The sequence below is a fragment of the Coloeus monedula genome, assembly GCF_965178545.1.
Source record: "Coloeus monedula genome assembly, chromosome: 6".
In the NCBI taxonomy this organism is placed as follows: domain Eukaryota; kingdom Metazoa; phylum Chordata; class Aves; order Passeriformes; family Corvidae; genus Coloeus; species Coloeus monedula.
The window spans coordinates 37,657,613-37,673,332 of record NC_138786.1 but is presented as its reverse complement, the minus strand read 5'-3'; the positions used below and the strand labels follow the sequence as shown (position 1 = coordinate 37,673,332).

The following is a 15,720-nucleotide window of genomic DNA, read 5'->3' as shown; positions in this document are numbered from 1 at the left end:
AAAGTAACATCATAGGTGTTATTCAAGTAACTTAAAACTTTGCTGAAGAAAACCCTCCAATATCACCATAAACAGTGCAACATAAAAACTCAAATAGAATCAGTTAGATGTAGATGGCTGAACAGAGGCCAAAAGACAGTAAATCTCAATAAAGAACATAATTTTCTGTCTGGTGAGAGTTTAAAGTAACTAACCTTGAGTTGAAACATGAATTTTAAATAATAAAATGCTGGTTTTCTTTTTTTTAAACAACCTGTTTTTCACAAATATGGATTAAAATTTGTCTTCCAAAATTTCTGTACTTAAATTCACAAATACATCTTCCTCAGTCACAGAATTCAAAAAATTCAGCCCTTGCAAATAAAACCAGTGTGGAGAGTCTGCTTTAATTATCTCAAAGCAAAACAATCAATACTTCCAACAAGAGTTACAATAAGGCTGCACAAAATATAGAACCTTTCAACTCTTCAGGAAGACTGAAGAATATGAGAGAGTGTGAGAAAAGAATGTAAGGAAGGGTACATGTGAGAGTGAACAGAGCAGATTCATGACCATGGGACTGCGATTGCAAGTTGGTATATGTTCTGTCAAAAAAACTGCCTTTACATCAGAAAGGAGCAAGAAAAATTGCATATACATTGTCCTTACAAATAACAGAACACAGAAAGGACATTAAAGACACAGACGAGATGTAAAAATGAAAGCAAATTTTAAAACAATACACATTTTGCAGTCACACACATACCACAGCCACAATTTAAAGATGTGCTGAATGTCATATCCCTAGAGTACTAAGAGCATTTACTATCAATCAGACAACAGATAATCTGTGAAAGAACCAATTATAGATAGCCAAAATAATTGCTGTGCCCACAGAACCATGCTTCTGCATTCACCAGTGTCCTCAGTTACGAATCTACAACAATAAAAGTGTTCCTTGTATTCTAAACCTAATTAAAATAATTTGCTGAAGGTGCTGATACTGTGAGTTTCAGGGACATCCAGTGATTACCATCAAGCAATGGAGAATCTTCATATTTTCATTCACTTCCTAGCTTTTTCTTTAGCTTCAGTTCTTATTTAATGGTTTTTATACAGAATAAAAAATCTAGCAGAAAAAGAATTTTAAATGTCCACTTTAGTTGCATAGTAGGAACTGTATTCCAAAGGCAGCATTCTTCTAGGAGAACATAATTTTTCTTTTAAAAGATACTACTGAGCAAAACACGCTAAGAAGTGAAACATCTTCTACAGCTTCATAAATAGCACAAAAAAGCAGCTTCTTCATTGTTAGGGAGGGGGAGGGGAAAAAAAAGCCACATGACACTAATCTCTGGTACCTTAAGCACAATTACTTTATGTTTGTGTCAATCACTTGGGATGTGAGAAATAATCACTTTCTACAAAGAATACTAGTACAAAACCTGCTGCTATTCTTGGATACCTGCAGTTATTTTCTGGGAGCAAAAGAGATATGGGAGGATGGTTTGAGTGAAGGATCAATCTGTCAGCTTCCAACAGACAGAATGCAAGCTGGATTATTGAAAAGAAACAACTCTGTGCAATCAGTTTAACATATATTAATTCAATATTAATTTTTAAAAGCTGTTTATACAGTTACATTCAAAGTTGTTTAGTAAGTAAAATTAATGTGTAATGCTAAACAGTGTGTCAAAGTTCAATCAATATTCAGAGGTAGCAAGGTTCCACTTTTGTTTTGATCAAAAAGATGAAAAAGAAAGGCTGAAAAATGGGGAAAAAAACCCATGCTCAAAAAGCAGCTCTGTTGAGCTCCACCTACACATTCCACCAAAGATCTCGACTGTTTAGGAAAGGAAATAAAAAATCTCCATTGAGCATAAAATTTCAACCTGAAGCCCATTTGGGATCCATTAATTACACACACATTTGCAGAAAAAAAGCAAGTCTTACAAGCCCAGTCTAGCAGGCACTCTCTAAATGCACATGCCACTGGAAACACTGAACACAACACAAAGCTGAGCACACGTGACCATTAAAAAAGAAAAGAATCAAACCAAAACCAAAATCTCAAAGCCTGTGGTTCTGCTCTTGTAATAGCAACTGCTTAATATCACAGTTAGACATATGAGAGAACATATCTATGAATGGGAAGATGTCAGTTTTAATTTCCCAGGCAGGTGGCATTTACCTGGATAAAACTATGTAAGCAAGAATGCAAAGGCCACAGAAACAACCATGACCCTATACAAGGCCAGCTGAGGTATTCACCTGGAAAGCTAAAGCTTCAGGTTAACTGAATTTCCTGCACAGATCTGGTCATGCTCCCCCTTCATGCGTCTAGTCCTGCCCTCAGGAATCTTGCATCTCTAGCTGTAGAGCAGAGGGTTATGACTGCTGTATGTGATTGCAGGGCACTCTCCTGGGTGAGTGAGCAGGTAATACAGCCCTAAATGCTAAACTGGTAACGTAACCAAACTTGCATCTCTCATGTTCAGGCTTCCAAGGCTCTTATTATGAACAGAGGATAAGCCTGTGGAGTTCAACTGAAAGAAGGATCTTGGCGCTTAACAGAAGATGCTCAGTTTTGGCTTTAAATCTTCACTCTACACAGCTGTCCATAAGGTTACATTTAGGTGCTGAAATCCAGGACAGATACAGAAAGTGAGACAGCCCACAGGCTTTTCCTTATAGCCCTCTCATTCAACATCTTCAGTACCACTTAATTCCACTTGGCAAACCTACTCCCACTGACTTACACCATTAATTTCCACTTATTCCACACCAAGCTCTAAACTTCAGCACTCCAAGATACATCACCTATTCTTCTAAGGCACTGCCAAAGAGTCTGAAGGTACCTTCAGGAGGGCAAAGTAACCCCTAACTACCACAGAGAATGACAAGTGATGTATTCTCCAGGTATGCAGTGGCTCCAGGCGAAGCTTTGGTTTAACTTTTCATTCCTGCAGGCTGGACACCAGCCTCTTCAGCACAGCACAGCACAGCCCATGTCCCTTTCTGCATCTAACCTACAACAGCTAGAAACAAAGAACAAACCCTCTTACTAGCGGAGGAAAACAAAGAAAGTAGAAGAGTAGCATTAGGTGTCTCCTATTTTTTTGAAAAAGTTTACGTAAATAATGGAAGTTTCATTTAGGAAAGAAAACAAGCAGTGCCTTCTTTCCCTCGCTTCTTTACCACCAGTATTCCTGTTTAGCAAACACTTCAAATCATGCTTAAATCACTACCTCTTTCCAAGAATGATGCTGGATGCCATTTAGGCACAAAGTTCTGAACTTTGCTGCAGAGAAATCTTAAACCTCAGAACACTTTCCTTTAAAACCTTGAGTAAAAAAAAAAATCTAACCCCAGCACAGCCATTTTGAGACACCATGAACTCTCTGCCATTTCTTCCTGTCTAGTCAACAAATCCAGCAAAACAGTTGCATGTTCTGCATTTGTTTTATGCAAAGGAGAGGAGACATTTGCATACCTGTGTAATGTGCACAAGAGATGAGACTACTGGAAGCAGAGCAAAGAAAACACTCTCACAGCCTGTTCCCACAGCAGCAATAACTGCACAGTCATAACTATGACAGCTGAGGAACCAGGCCAAGAAATGTTTGCTGTAAATACATTCTCACTACACTGTTAGGCTTTTTTTTTTAATCCTTAAAGACATTTAAAATACATTTACTACAAATACTTCCAGTTCAGCCGTAAGTGTTGGCTAATGTTTTTGGGTTTTTCTGGTTTTCTTAACACTTCTTTCTAGGATTGTCAATTGCTTTCAGCAACTATAATCCCTTTTCAAATCAGCTGCTAATGTGAGCCAATAAAGCAACAGGGAGCTGTATGGATCCTGCTTAATTAAGGGAAGAAAGTCCAGAGAACAGGTTCTGTAGCTTCAGCTAGAAACAAAAAAGAATCAAGCCCATATTCGTTCGGTCACACCCACCCCAAAACATACAGGAACACTCAAGTCAAAGGGTGACAATAGAAGTACTCTAACTGAGGGACAGAGGAGTGGAAAGAAAGCTTTCTGCCATCTCCCACACTTCTGGCTACAGTACATCTCTGTACCAACGTTCAGCTTCTGATCTCCAGGAAGTACAATCATTTCCTTTAAATATGTACATACTGATTGGGACTGGTTAAGGCAGTTCTCTCAGGACAGACAGGACCTTTCAAGGTGATTATTAACATATGAGCAAATTAATGATGATTCTACAAATTCCTGTAGCAGGCTTTTCTAAACACCAACATCACAGCTGAAGCATGGTGTAGAAATTAGTGTAGAGATTTCCACTGATTTAAGTCAGTTCTGAAGGAGAAGAAACTAGTTTATTTATCCTTTAGTTTTTGCAAAATATATTTAATAAAAAATGAGTATAAGAATTTTTACTAATTCTTTTGTAAGGTATGAATGGGTCATCTTATCTCGCCCTTGAAACAGGTTCCTTAATTTCAGTGACAAAACAAGGGAATGAAACTTGACCTTCCTTGATTTAAAAGAAAGCTTATTAAAGACTTAAGAAAAATCTCACAAGCATTCAGTTATAGTTTACCATCTGCCAGCTGTAGATGCAGTCTTAGTGGCATATCCTAGTGCAGTTTTAGCACTGGCAGTTCAGTCAGTATTACTGAGTGTTGTTTCTCTTTTCAAAATACCTCCAGTAGCAGAGGACATTTCTAAATAGAACACATACATAATACCAATGATCTTATGTTGAGGGACTAAATGTCTGGATCTCTTCATTCTCATACTCTAGATCAAAAAATTAAAATAATAAAAGCTTTCCAACTCCCTAAAGATGCAACTGCTCTTATTTCTTTGATTAACAATGATGCCTCACCTGGTTTTTTTCTTTTTCCAAAACTATAAGGTGGCAGACTTTAGCCTGAACTAACCATCTCTATGTCCACCTCAGGCGGAGGCATCTCAAAACAGAAGAAATAAACAGAAGAAATATTTTTGTAATTGTGGAAAAGCTGGGAAATTTTTCACTGTAGTGACACTGTAAGTAAGACTACTGTAGTTTAGAATTATGCACTGCAAATATAAACATGTCTTTGTAGTTTATAATATAAGCATATACATAGAGCAGCTTTGTTTAGTTCTATGAAATGTAAACTGTAAATATCTGCTACTGACTATCTGCCTCAATTACTTGGAGATAAATCGGATAAACACATGAATATTGTGAAACACATGTCAGTTTTGAAATTAGCAAATATCCTAAGATGGATGGATATTTGCCAAAACACAGAACATAGAGGAAAACAGTATTAATCTGCACTAAGCATATACATTTCTGGTACATATCTTCTGTTGATAAATAAACAAGTGTGCATAGACTCTTACATTTGTACTAGAACATGAAAAGATTACAAAAGTTTGAGAAACAAAGAGCTATTTATGTTTCTTACCCCTTTTGCTAAAATTTCCCATTGCACCATCTCACTCTTCTCCTGTCTTGAAAATTTAGTGCCATAATGCAAGTTAAATGCCTTCATTTCTTGATAGAGTCCCCTTCCTAAACCAAACAGTGTTAAAAATAAAGTCCACAAAAAAAAAAAATCATCTGGCTTCACAGCAGTGCTCCTTCTTCACTTGCTCTTTACATTTACAGTAAGAATAATTTCCAGCATTGATTCACTACTACTATTCTGGGCATACTTTGAATTCTCTTAAAACATAGCTACAAAAAAAAATCAGAGCCATTAAATTGTTATTGTCTTCCTCCTGACCCAATATGTGCCATTCTCAGCTAAATCCCATTTCACTACTCCCTCTCATCCACCAATACTGTCTCACTAATTTTGTAGTAGTAAGACACTTTTTTGCCCACCCTAATAATAATTTCATTTTCGACATGTACCACGTAAGTGACAAAACACAGCAAAAGAGGTACTTTCTGCCAATTTGTTTAAGAAATGGATCTAAAGGATGACAACTTTTTGCTATCCTTAAAATCCAAGGTTTTTACCTATTATCTTAAGACACTGCCAAAGAGTATGGAGATAAATCCAGGAGGGGAAAATAATGCCTCAAATAGTACCACTGGGAACGACAAGTTATGTATTCCCACCACCCCAGGTATGCAGTAGCTCCAAGCTAAGCTTTGGCTTAAATTTCCATTCCTGCAGGCAGGGCACCAACCGCTGAGGCACTGTAATATTCAGAGCAGGAATACCAACATCCCTTTTTGCACCTAACCTGCAGCAACCAGAAAGAAAGAAAAGACCCCTTTACTAGTGAAAAAAAAATAGAAGAGTGGCATTAGGTTTCTCTGTAGTCCACATTTTGAAATTTTCCTTATAAATGAATACCACCAGTATTCCTGTTTAGAAAACACTTAAAAACATAGTAGCCTTCAATTCACGTCTCCAGGGTCCACTCCTGCACTCATTCCTGCTTGCCTTTCATCTAAAAAAATTTGACATAAAAGATTTAGTCTACTTGTTTTTTTAAGATTAATTTTGTTACCATCTTTGAATTTTTCTTTGTCCAATTAGACTTTAAATTACTCAGGGCTGACCCTGATGGCAAGATTAAACAAGCAAACAATCAAAGTCAACGTATGCTTCTCCATGCACTACAGAGAATGACCAGATGGCCAGATCTCTTAGTCTGAATTTCATAGAGGCTTGCCTCCTAGACAGTAAACTACTAAAGTTTATGCAAAAAAAGTTAATGCAAAAAAATTGCCAGAAGTTTCCAGCAAAACTTCTTTATGCCATCCCTATGCAATTCTTAGGTGCCTGAGAGCACATCAATGCGTGCTTCAAACCTCTCCTAGATCAAGGTACTTCTATAAAAACAAGAGGTATGATAGGGAAACAAAAAATTTATTTCTTCTATTTTTTTCATGGTTCATATTAAGGATGCTCATTCAAGAGATAAGGCTTATTTGGGTTTGACTTTTATGTCACCACCTCAGTACCTTTACAGTCTAAAGAGACCAGAAATGCTACTGAGGAAAGGGTGGTCTCAGTCATTATGTTGAAACTTGCTCATTTGACTGCAACACTTAATTGTATGACTCCCTCACTTTGTGATTAAGGCAGTCACATTAGAGAGACACCTTCACTCACTTTAGGTTTTGACTGAATGCTCTAACCAATGATTTCTGTGATAGGCAGAACCATTTTCTTTGCTCTGACCTTTAATGGAGTTACAGACCGATAGCCAAATAGGTAGTGGAACGCCAATTTTAGAACTAATCCCAGATTCACAGAACAGCTTAGGTTTGAAGGACCTCGGGGATCTCTGTCTGCACAATGCAGGAACAACTTAGAGCAGGTTACTCAGATTCCTGCCCAGCTGAGTCCTTAATATCTTTCAAAAAAGAATTTTGAGAATCTCTCCTGGCAACCTGTTCTGACATGCAATTGTTTCAACTATAAAAAAAAAACCACCAACACCCCCTCACATTTCTTACTATATATTGCAATGTACACTCATTACCTCTTGTGCTGTTAATGAGCATGTCCACAAATAATCTACTTTCATCTTCTCTGTATGTATCCATTAGGTAGTTCAAGACAGCAGTTCATATCTCCCTTTAACTGTCTCAAAACAAACCCAGTTCCTCAGTGTCTTTGCGTATTACATGCTTCACGCCCCAGTATCACCTTGATGGCTCTTTGCTGGAGAACATACAGGTAAGGTAGCAGGTACCATCAAAAGCTAAGCAATTGTGAATGTACCTGCAAAAGAGATTTAGGTTCTTAAGAATACTACTCATGGTGAATGCCTGTGATACATTTACAATGATCTCAGGCATTCTTAATAGATATATGTCACTCATATGCACAGACACTGAGAAGCAGAAACACAGAATGTATTGTGCTCAAAAGAGAAAAGGTTTTATAAATTTGTTTTATAAATATAAAAAAGTATCAAAGAAAAATGTTTATATTTATTTGGAAGCTGTAAATACTAGTCTTTGTACGTCTGTGCATCTCTCACAAAAAGTGATAATTCACTACAGTGCTGAATACTGCACAAACACAGAATGAAATTTCCATGGTCCCAAGAACATAAGGCAAAAGACAATACATGGACACAAACAGAAGCCAAAGGACAACTCTTAGTGAACAATACTAACGAATCAGGTACATGGCTCGGCATGTAGTACTTAACTACTTCAGTGACAATGTTTTTGTTGTTTATTGCTTCAAATCAAATACACATTGCTCCTCCTAATGTGGAAAGCTTTCCCCCAGTTCTTCCATTGTTCTGTCTGTAAGAAATGCATTTATACACACAAACACATAAGGCAGTGCAAAGCTGAAAATTTACAGGCTGAAGAATTTATGAGATATAACACAAGAGTGTTACGAACACACATGCCAAACAAGATTGGACTGCTGTCTACAGACACCATATAGAGAACATTCTTCTGTCTAGAATGTGCACAGTAAAACAGCCAATGACAGCATGGGAGCTATTTTACCAGGTATAAATATATTTGCTCTCAATACCTTATCCATTTTTGCTTTCTCAAGTGCAGCATTAACATATAGCTAAATAAACCACATTTAAAGAAATTCTGGCCCCAATCTATACCTGCAACCTCTCCAACGAAAATGGTAGAAAGGATGGCAGTAACTACATACACACTTCTCAAACAGTAGCAACTGCATCTATTAAGTAATGTCACTCAAACACAAATAGTACTGAGTATCTATAATTTCTATAGAGATGAGTCACTTCAGACTGATCAGAAACCCAAAACAAAATAGCCTCCATAATATTTGCTTTCCAAAAATTAAATACTACTTCTGTTTCCAAGTTACCTTAATCCCAAATCTTTAAGCATGAATTTTTACTGTTCTATTCACACAACTGTTGCTTTTATGGCAGCTGTCTCATATAGGCTCTTGAAATAATCCAGATCTCACAACCCATAGTCTGCTCAATATTTTAAAGACTATTTATCCATCTGTCTATATCTTCCCTATTCCCTATAACATATGTGTGCTGGTTCTGGCTGCAGCAGAGTTAATTTTCTTCACAGTGACAACAATACATACGCTGCAACTACCTATGTATGACATCTGAGCATTAGAGAATTATGCTACAAAAAAAGTCAAAGTACATATACATACATTCACACACTCCACCATATAATTACTACCATCACTACCTCTGGCAGGTGCTGGTTTTGAAAGAAAGTAGCACACACAGTCCTCATTGCTAGCCAAATTTTCGAAATTATGTACAGATTAAGTAATCACAAACTGAGTTCAAATTTTTTAAAGGATAAGGCTGAATCTTTAGACTACAGCCCGATTCAACTCCGGGTTAGCTAATAAGTAACTTTGATCCGTCTTCTCCTTAATTTATGGTTTACAACATGAATTTACAAGGTAAAGCCTGTCCAAGTATCAAAGTGCAAGGCTCCATTTCCTTTTGCTGATGTGCAGTGGCTCTGCACTGGAAGTTTTATTTAATTTGCTTTCTGCTAATTTGCCTGCATTCTTCCTGTATTCTTCCTTTCTAATTATATCTTTCCCAGTAAAACTTTGTTTTATTTTAATTTTCTTTCAATACATACCTTGACTAAAACAGAGGCTAAAGTGGCACTAAAATAAGCAGGAAGAAAGAGATGGAGGAATTACAATTCAATGATAATAAGAGCATTTTAGGGACTCATTAGAATTAAGCCATTCCAGGAAAAACTTCATCACCATTCTGGGAAAATGGGCTCATCCTTATCAAGTACATTAAAGGAACCTTTTGGATTCACAAATACTTAGCAGCACTGAGGCTCTCTACATTATAGCCATAATATACCAAAGACGCTGTCAATGCACAAAATATTCTGGATACTCTTGCAAACTATGATAAGGACGAAATACAGAAGTCCTGCCTCTTAAGACCAGACTAGCCTGCAGAAACATAGGTTAAAATGTCATGTCAGGGTAAGAAATCCTATTAAGGGTGTTAATCAACCTGAGATTTATGCCTTGAAAAAAGAGCAGATTTCTGGGCTAGTTTCAATGGGACTGTTCACACAAAACAGAACTGCTGGTATCTATAACCCATGTTGTGTAGGCAACGCTTGCTTCCTTCCAGTAGTGATATAACTTCATCTACTGAGATGACAAAGATACAAGAATATTACATACTAAAATACGCACTTGCATTTTATCTGTAGTCTCATTTTGATTTGATTTTTTTAAATGAGAAGCAGACTTGTGTGCAGAATATTGAATTTTTTCCTTCTCTGCTGATAGTTCACCTAGGTAACACACATAGAATAAGACAGAGTTCAAGATCAGTACAACAAACAGTTGCTACCTTTAATACTAAAAGCTTTGCTGATTATTCCCTAAACAGGAAACCCCCTCCATTTGTATTGCTTCTATGACTATAGCAGATACTAAACTGGCAGTCAGCACAATGCCACTTCCTTTCTCAGAGCCTTTTGGCAGAATAATTGCCACAACATATTCCAAGACAATACAGCAGGTTTGTATCTGCACCCTTCTAATTGTTCCTTTGCCACTCAACTGTCAAGGTGTCCTAAGACAGAAAAGAGAATGTGCTAGAAAACTTACCATAAAGACTGTACGGGACAGTGGTAATGACTATTTGAAATCCCTGTTAAAAAAGCAGTTTAAATCAGAGAGCAAATTTTGCTTGCCTTGTCTTGTTTTTTCATAATCTTTGTATGTCTAAGGTTCTTAGCTGCTTACTTGATACTTATTTCAACAGCTTTTCAGACACATTACTGTTCAAGCACAGGCTTTAGGTGACTCTCAAAAAAAAAATTGTACCTTTACTGTGCTTAGCCTAAAGGTTAATGTAAGTCACTCCCACAACAAATACAGCAAGATGATGCACTTTGAGGTAGCTTGTTTAATCTAAACCAAATACCACCACACTGAGTCAAGATACGCAGAGTAAAGGAACAAAGTAAATGGGACCAGGCAAAAAAGTAGGCAGCTTCTGAAGTGTATGTGAAGTGAAAACTGCATAGAAAAAGCCCAGTGCTATGGATGACACTGGAGAGCTATTAAAGCTTCCTTACCTGGACTTCAATTATACCTTTAGAGAAAAGAACTATCTTTTAAAGCTTAAATTAAAAAAAAAAAAAAATCTCTTCTATCTTACCTACAGGCAAGCAAGATTCAAAAGAAGTGTTAACAGATGTGAAAGACTTTTTATATGAAGATAACTGTGACACGGAAATAAAAATTAAAACCCAGACAAGTGACAGATCACCCTGAAGTATAAATGGGCCTACAGTACATCTAATTATGTTAACAAAGAAGTTACTTCTCAGCCACAACAAAATGTTGGGCAATTTCAAGACATATAAACTAGAGATATATTTAACTGAAAGAGTTATGAATATGTTTATAAAGATCAAATGTTCCATTACTGTTTGCAATTCACTTTAACTACAGGTGAAAAATAATTTCCTTCCGTATTACTTGTTCTTTCAATAGCTTAAAATCATCGCTTTCCTTCTTTTCTACTGAACAATTCTTTTGTTATAGAATCAATATGCTATATATTTTCATTTATATACTAATTTGATACACATACATCAATATACAGGTAATGTAAGTAATATAGTATACTAAACTGTTTACTCTGTTTTGTATTATAAGGCACATTTCCTTCCAAATCTGCTAAAGGAGAATAATATGATGTGTTGCAGAAAACCATGCTTGCTCATGAGATAATGCATTCCCAGAAAAACACCAAGCACTACTTTGGGCTTCACTATTATTCCCTGTTATCTACCAGTCTGACACTATTCAAGAAACCTGTATTGTGAGATCACACACAATAAGTATATACAAAAAGCATTATGTATATATTTAACAAATATATTTTCCAAAGTAAGAATTTCATAAATTTTAAAAAGTTCCAAGGGTAAGAGAAGCATTTAAACACTCATTACAGTCACAGACATTTATGAGTCAACAAGTTCCCATTACAGAATTTGGAAACCAAGCACTTCAAATGCTTTACTGCAGTATCTGAAGCATGATAAAATCTGGAAAACAGATTTGTTCATACAGAAAAAAGAAACAGACATCCAAAATTATTCACAGAGTAATTGCATAGTCTTGATGCTATTAAACAAATAAAAAACCTGTCCACCATCTAACAGTAAACACAAATCTGAAATACCGCCAGTGTTTTTAATGCAAAATTCTGGGAACATCTATGTTTTCTATCAGGCTGAGTTAATTATTTTAAGAACTCAGTATTTTATCAGCTCGTCTGAATGCACAGGGACTCCTTACACTTATATTATACTACAAATCTAGATTAGAGAGCTAATTTAAATGGTTTCTATGCAGCTAATGAGATAAGCTATTTCTTAAGAATATGGTTTTAAAAAGTTAAATACAAGCAGAAGTATTTTACTCTTGGAAGCAACTTTATCCTGTTAAACAAAAGGTAATACCTAAGACCAACCAGAACATGTTGATAAAGATAAAACAAGAAAAATTTTTCAAGTCCCCAAGAGATCACACAACTATTTCTAATATAAAATAGAATGATAGTATCTTTAAAAGCATCATCACATGCTGCAGTTCTCTCTTGTTTAGGTGTCCAAGGTCATTAAACTACTGGTCCTACCCGTTCTTGATACTGACTGGTAACTGCAGAAGGGAGATTACAGCTTTTAAAAACAAAATAGCATGTCTCAGTCTGGAAAATGCATTCTTCCCTTTCTTAAAGCCACCTGTACATCAGATAGACCCGCTGGTTTTCCCTGTGATCTGTGAGCTTCTCTTCAAAGAAAGAACTTTTTCCAGCTCAGATTTAAAACTATCCTGGTTATCATGCAGAAGCTAAATGCATGTGGGCAGAAGAAATTTAGCCATAAAGCCTTCCTCTTTCACAACTTAGGTTTCACTGCCAGGGAAATCAGTGATGCCCTGAGCATTACTGGACTTGTCTCATTCCCACATCACAGCTGGCCAGCATGTAACTGCAGTGGTTGCTAGGGAGCAACGAGCTCATTACACAGCATCACCCACACCCTCCACAAGGATGCTGGCACATGCTTCTCATCTGGGGATACTACTGACTGAGGAACAGCACTGCAGTGCCTGCCAGCTTTCAGGCTCCCAGGGAAGAGTATGTCAATACAGCAGGTCCTAACTTTAGTTCTACCTTCAAGGTCTTACATTCTAGTTTTGTGAGCCAGGGAAGCGCAACACAGCACACAAAGAGGTCAGAACAATCTCTACAGCTACTGGCATGGATACCCCTTACTTTTAAAGGTCAATTCTAGACAAAGATGTTCTTCCTAAAATTTTGGCAGACACATGGCTTTTGTGACCAGAGCAGTAAGTGCCACTATTCTAAAATCCATGTTAGAGGAGAACTCAGTAAAAATGGAAAGAGGCTGAAAAGGCTGGAAAAAATTATTCTTTTCAGTCATTAAAGGAGCACAGTATTTGGAGGCATTTAAAGAAGACACACAGAAACCTTGCGTCCTCCAGGCTGTATACAGTAGATCCCAAGAGTGGATGTCAGCTGTGAACAATCTGGGTCACTTCAAAGTCTAAACATGCAACCTTAATGCTTTTTTTCAGCAGTTTGTCTCATTAGCACTTCACAATAAAAGAAACAAAAAATCTGTCAGAGAATAAAGAAGTCACCCTGCTTCTACATACCAAAAAACTTACTAACTAACAATCTATCTGCATTACACAGAGATTGTAGCTAATGATTTTCCTGTACCTGTCACACATCAAATGCCATTCAAGAATTCTTAGTGCTGGTGAATTAACAAGCACATAAGGGAATACAGCTGTAGATATGCATAGATACCTATACATTCAAAACCTTAGGCAACTTCAAAATGCCTTTTTTTTTTAACAACTGCATAAAGAAACCTGAAAAGGAATGAGAAGGAAGGCAAACTGGGGTAATTCACTCATCAAAGGCATGGAACAACAGCACTGTTTGAGGGGTTTAGGTAAACACAAAAATACCAGTGTTTCCCCTTACCCAAATTTAAGAAGACCAAGACACAAAAATGCTCAGCACTAACATAGGAAATAATGTCACGGACACTCAGGTATCACTTAAACACATTTTAAAATAACTGATTACTTTGAAGCAGAAATACATAACTAAGCCTTACCTGTCTCAACAATTTTTCAACAGCTGACATTACCATGAGCCCTCTCCACACAACCGGGGCAGTCTCTTCTATCAAGAAACCCATAGACATGCTGAAACAACAAAGCAAAAACCTGAGCTTTACAGCACAATTCCAAGTACATCTGAAAAGAAGCTTGATTTAAATTAAAACATATGCTCACCATGCGATTCCATAGTTCTTAAGGGGCCTCATTAGTTTTTCTAAAAACAAAAGCGAACAAGGGGGGTTTTTTTAGAGGGGAGATGGTTTTAGGGTATTTCAGGGTTTTTTTAAGAAATATGCATACACATTTTATCTTTTAACAGCAGTTTTCCCTCTCTCTTTAAACAGTAGTTTATTTTTCCCCCCTCATCCCTTCATAATATGTATAAATGTAGGTATGTATATATGTATTATATGCATTTACCTATTCTGCCCAAGAATCTGACTCCACTTTTTCTTAGATTGTTACATTTTAATAATACCATTCATCATTTGCCAGAATAACAGTGTATTTGTCCATAATATAATGTCACTTTGTGCTGCCAGAATCAATCCATTTTTATGAAATCCTCATGGTGGAAGGCATAAATTCTCTATCAGGAATCACTAAAAGCTGAGTCATTTATATCAGAACAAAACCAAAGTCATACAACATGGTGGGATTTTAATTCTTTTTTTTTTACATCTATCCTATTCACTAATCTCATTAATCAGAAGAGTATTCCCATTAACATACCAGAGTTTTGGGGAATTTGTCTCCTGTTAAATCTGCTATGGAAACCCCAGAGTAAAGATACCAAAGAAAGCCACCCCTAAACTACACACTGTCAACAGCTCCAGGCAATTAGTCCCAGACTTCTTCAGGCTGATAGAAGTCCGCAGGACTTACACAATTTCTGTAGGAACAAAAGATGCTTATCTGAAAATTGCAGAGGTAATGTCCTTGCCATGCTTCTTATTCCTATGCTCTCCAGTGCCAAGAATAAAAAGCAGGGAGAGAATATTGTCATTGTTCTGGTAAAGGGGCATGCAAGCAGAAAGCAAACAAAACAATACAAAAGAGTGCATTCAAACAAAATCTTGCAAAAGCCAAAACTCTTCTTTGTGGTTTCTACCATCTAAATCCACACCTTATCTCAAAATGGCAGACACACACACAAAAAAGAATGAATGGAATTTTATTTGGTCTAGCTGATGTCTTGGAAGAGTATGCACAGGCAGGAACCAGCACAAAATAGGAAGAATACTTTAACCAGTATAAAATATACTACAATACTGATTTTGACCAAAATCCTTGATGCACCCAAAGTAAATACATATAGAGAGTAAAATAAAAACAACGTAAAATAAAAACAGTGCATTCAAAGCTGAACTCCAAATTCAAAGTAACAACCAAGAACATACAAATTAAACAGCTAAACTCTACAGATGAAAGCTTTCAAGCAATCAAGTAAGTGAGCATTCAAGCCATGTAATTTTATAGAAACATGGTGGAGAATAGATTGGATGTTTTGGTTTACAAATCAAAAAGAACAAAACAGGAAGATAAACAAATCACTTGTATGACTACTGCACTCAGGAATGAGTAAGGAACTATCACTGA

General features: G+C 36.6%; 1 protein-coding gene across 10 annotated transcripts in view; it reads right to left on the bottom strand.

The window, feature by feature from the left end:
• Window positions 1–15,720, bottom strand: part of NUBPL (NUBP iron-sulfur cluster assembly factor, mitochondrial) — an 84,245-nt gene that overhangs the window by 38,714 nt on the left and 29,811 nt on the right. For 7 of the 10 annotated variants that reach the window (XR_014226480.1, XM_082283265.1, XM_082283267.1 and 4 more), the window contains 2 exons: window positions 14,296–14,335; window positions 14,115–14,205 (listed from right to left, as the gene is read on the bottom strand). The exons of 1 other annotated variant lie outside the window; for it this stretch is intronic. Coding sequence is in view for 8 of the 9 variants with exons in the window: in XM_082283265.1 (XP_082139391.1) it covers window positions 14,115–14,205; window positions 14,296–14,335 (131 nt within the window). In the remaining variant the exon portion in view is untranslated. Of the gene's footprint in view, window positions 1–7,450; window positions 7,554–14,114; window positions 14,206–14,295; window positions 14,336–15,720 lie in introns of those variants that run through there. 2 more of the 10 variants (XM_082283272.1, XM_082283273.1) reach the window with 2 other exon arrangements.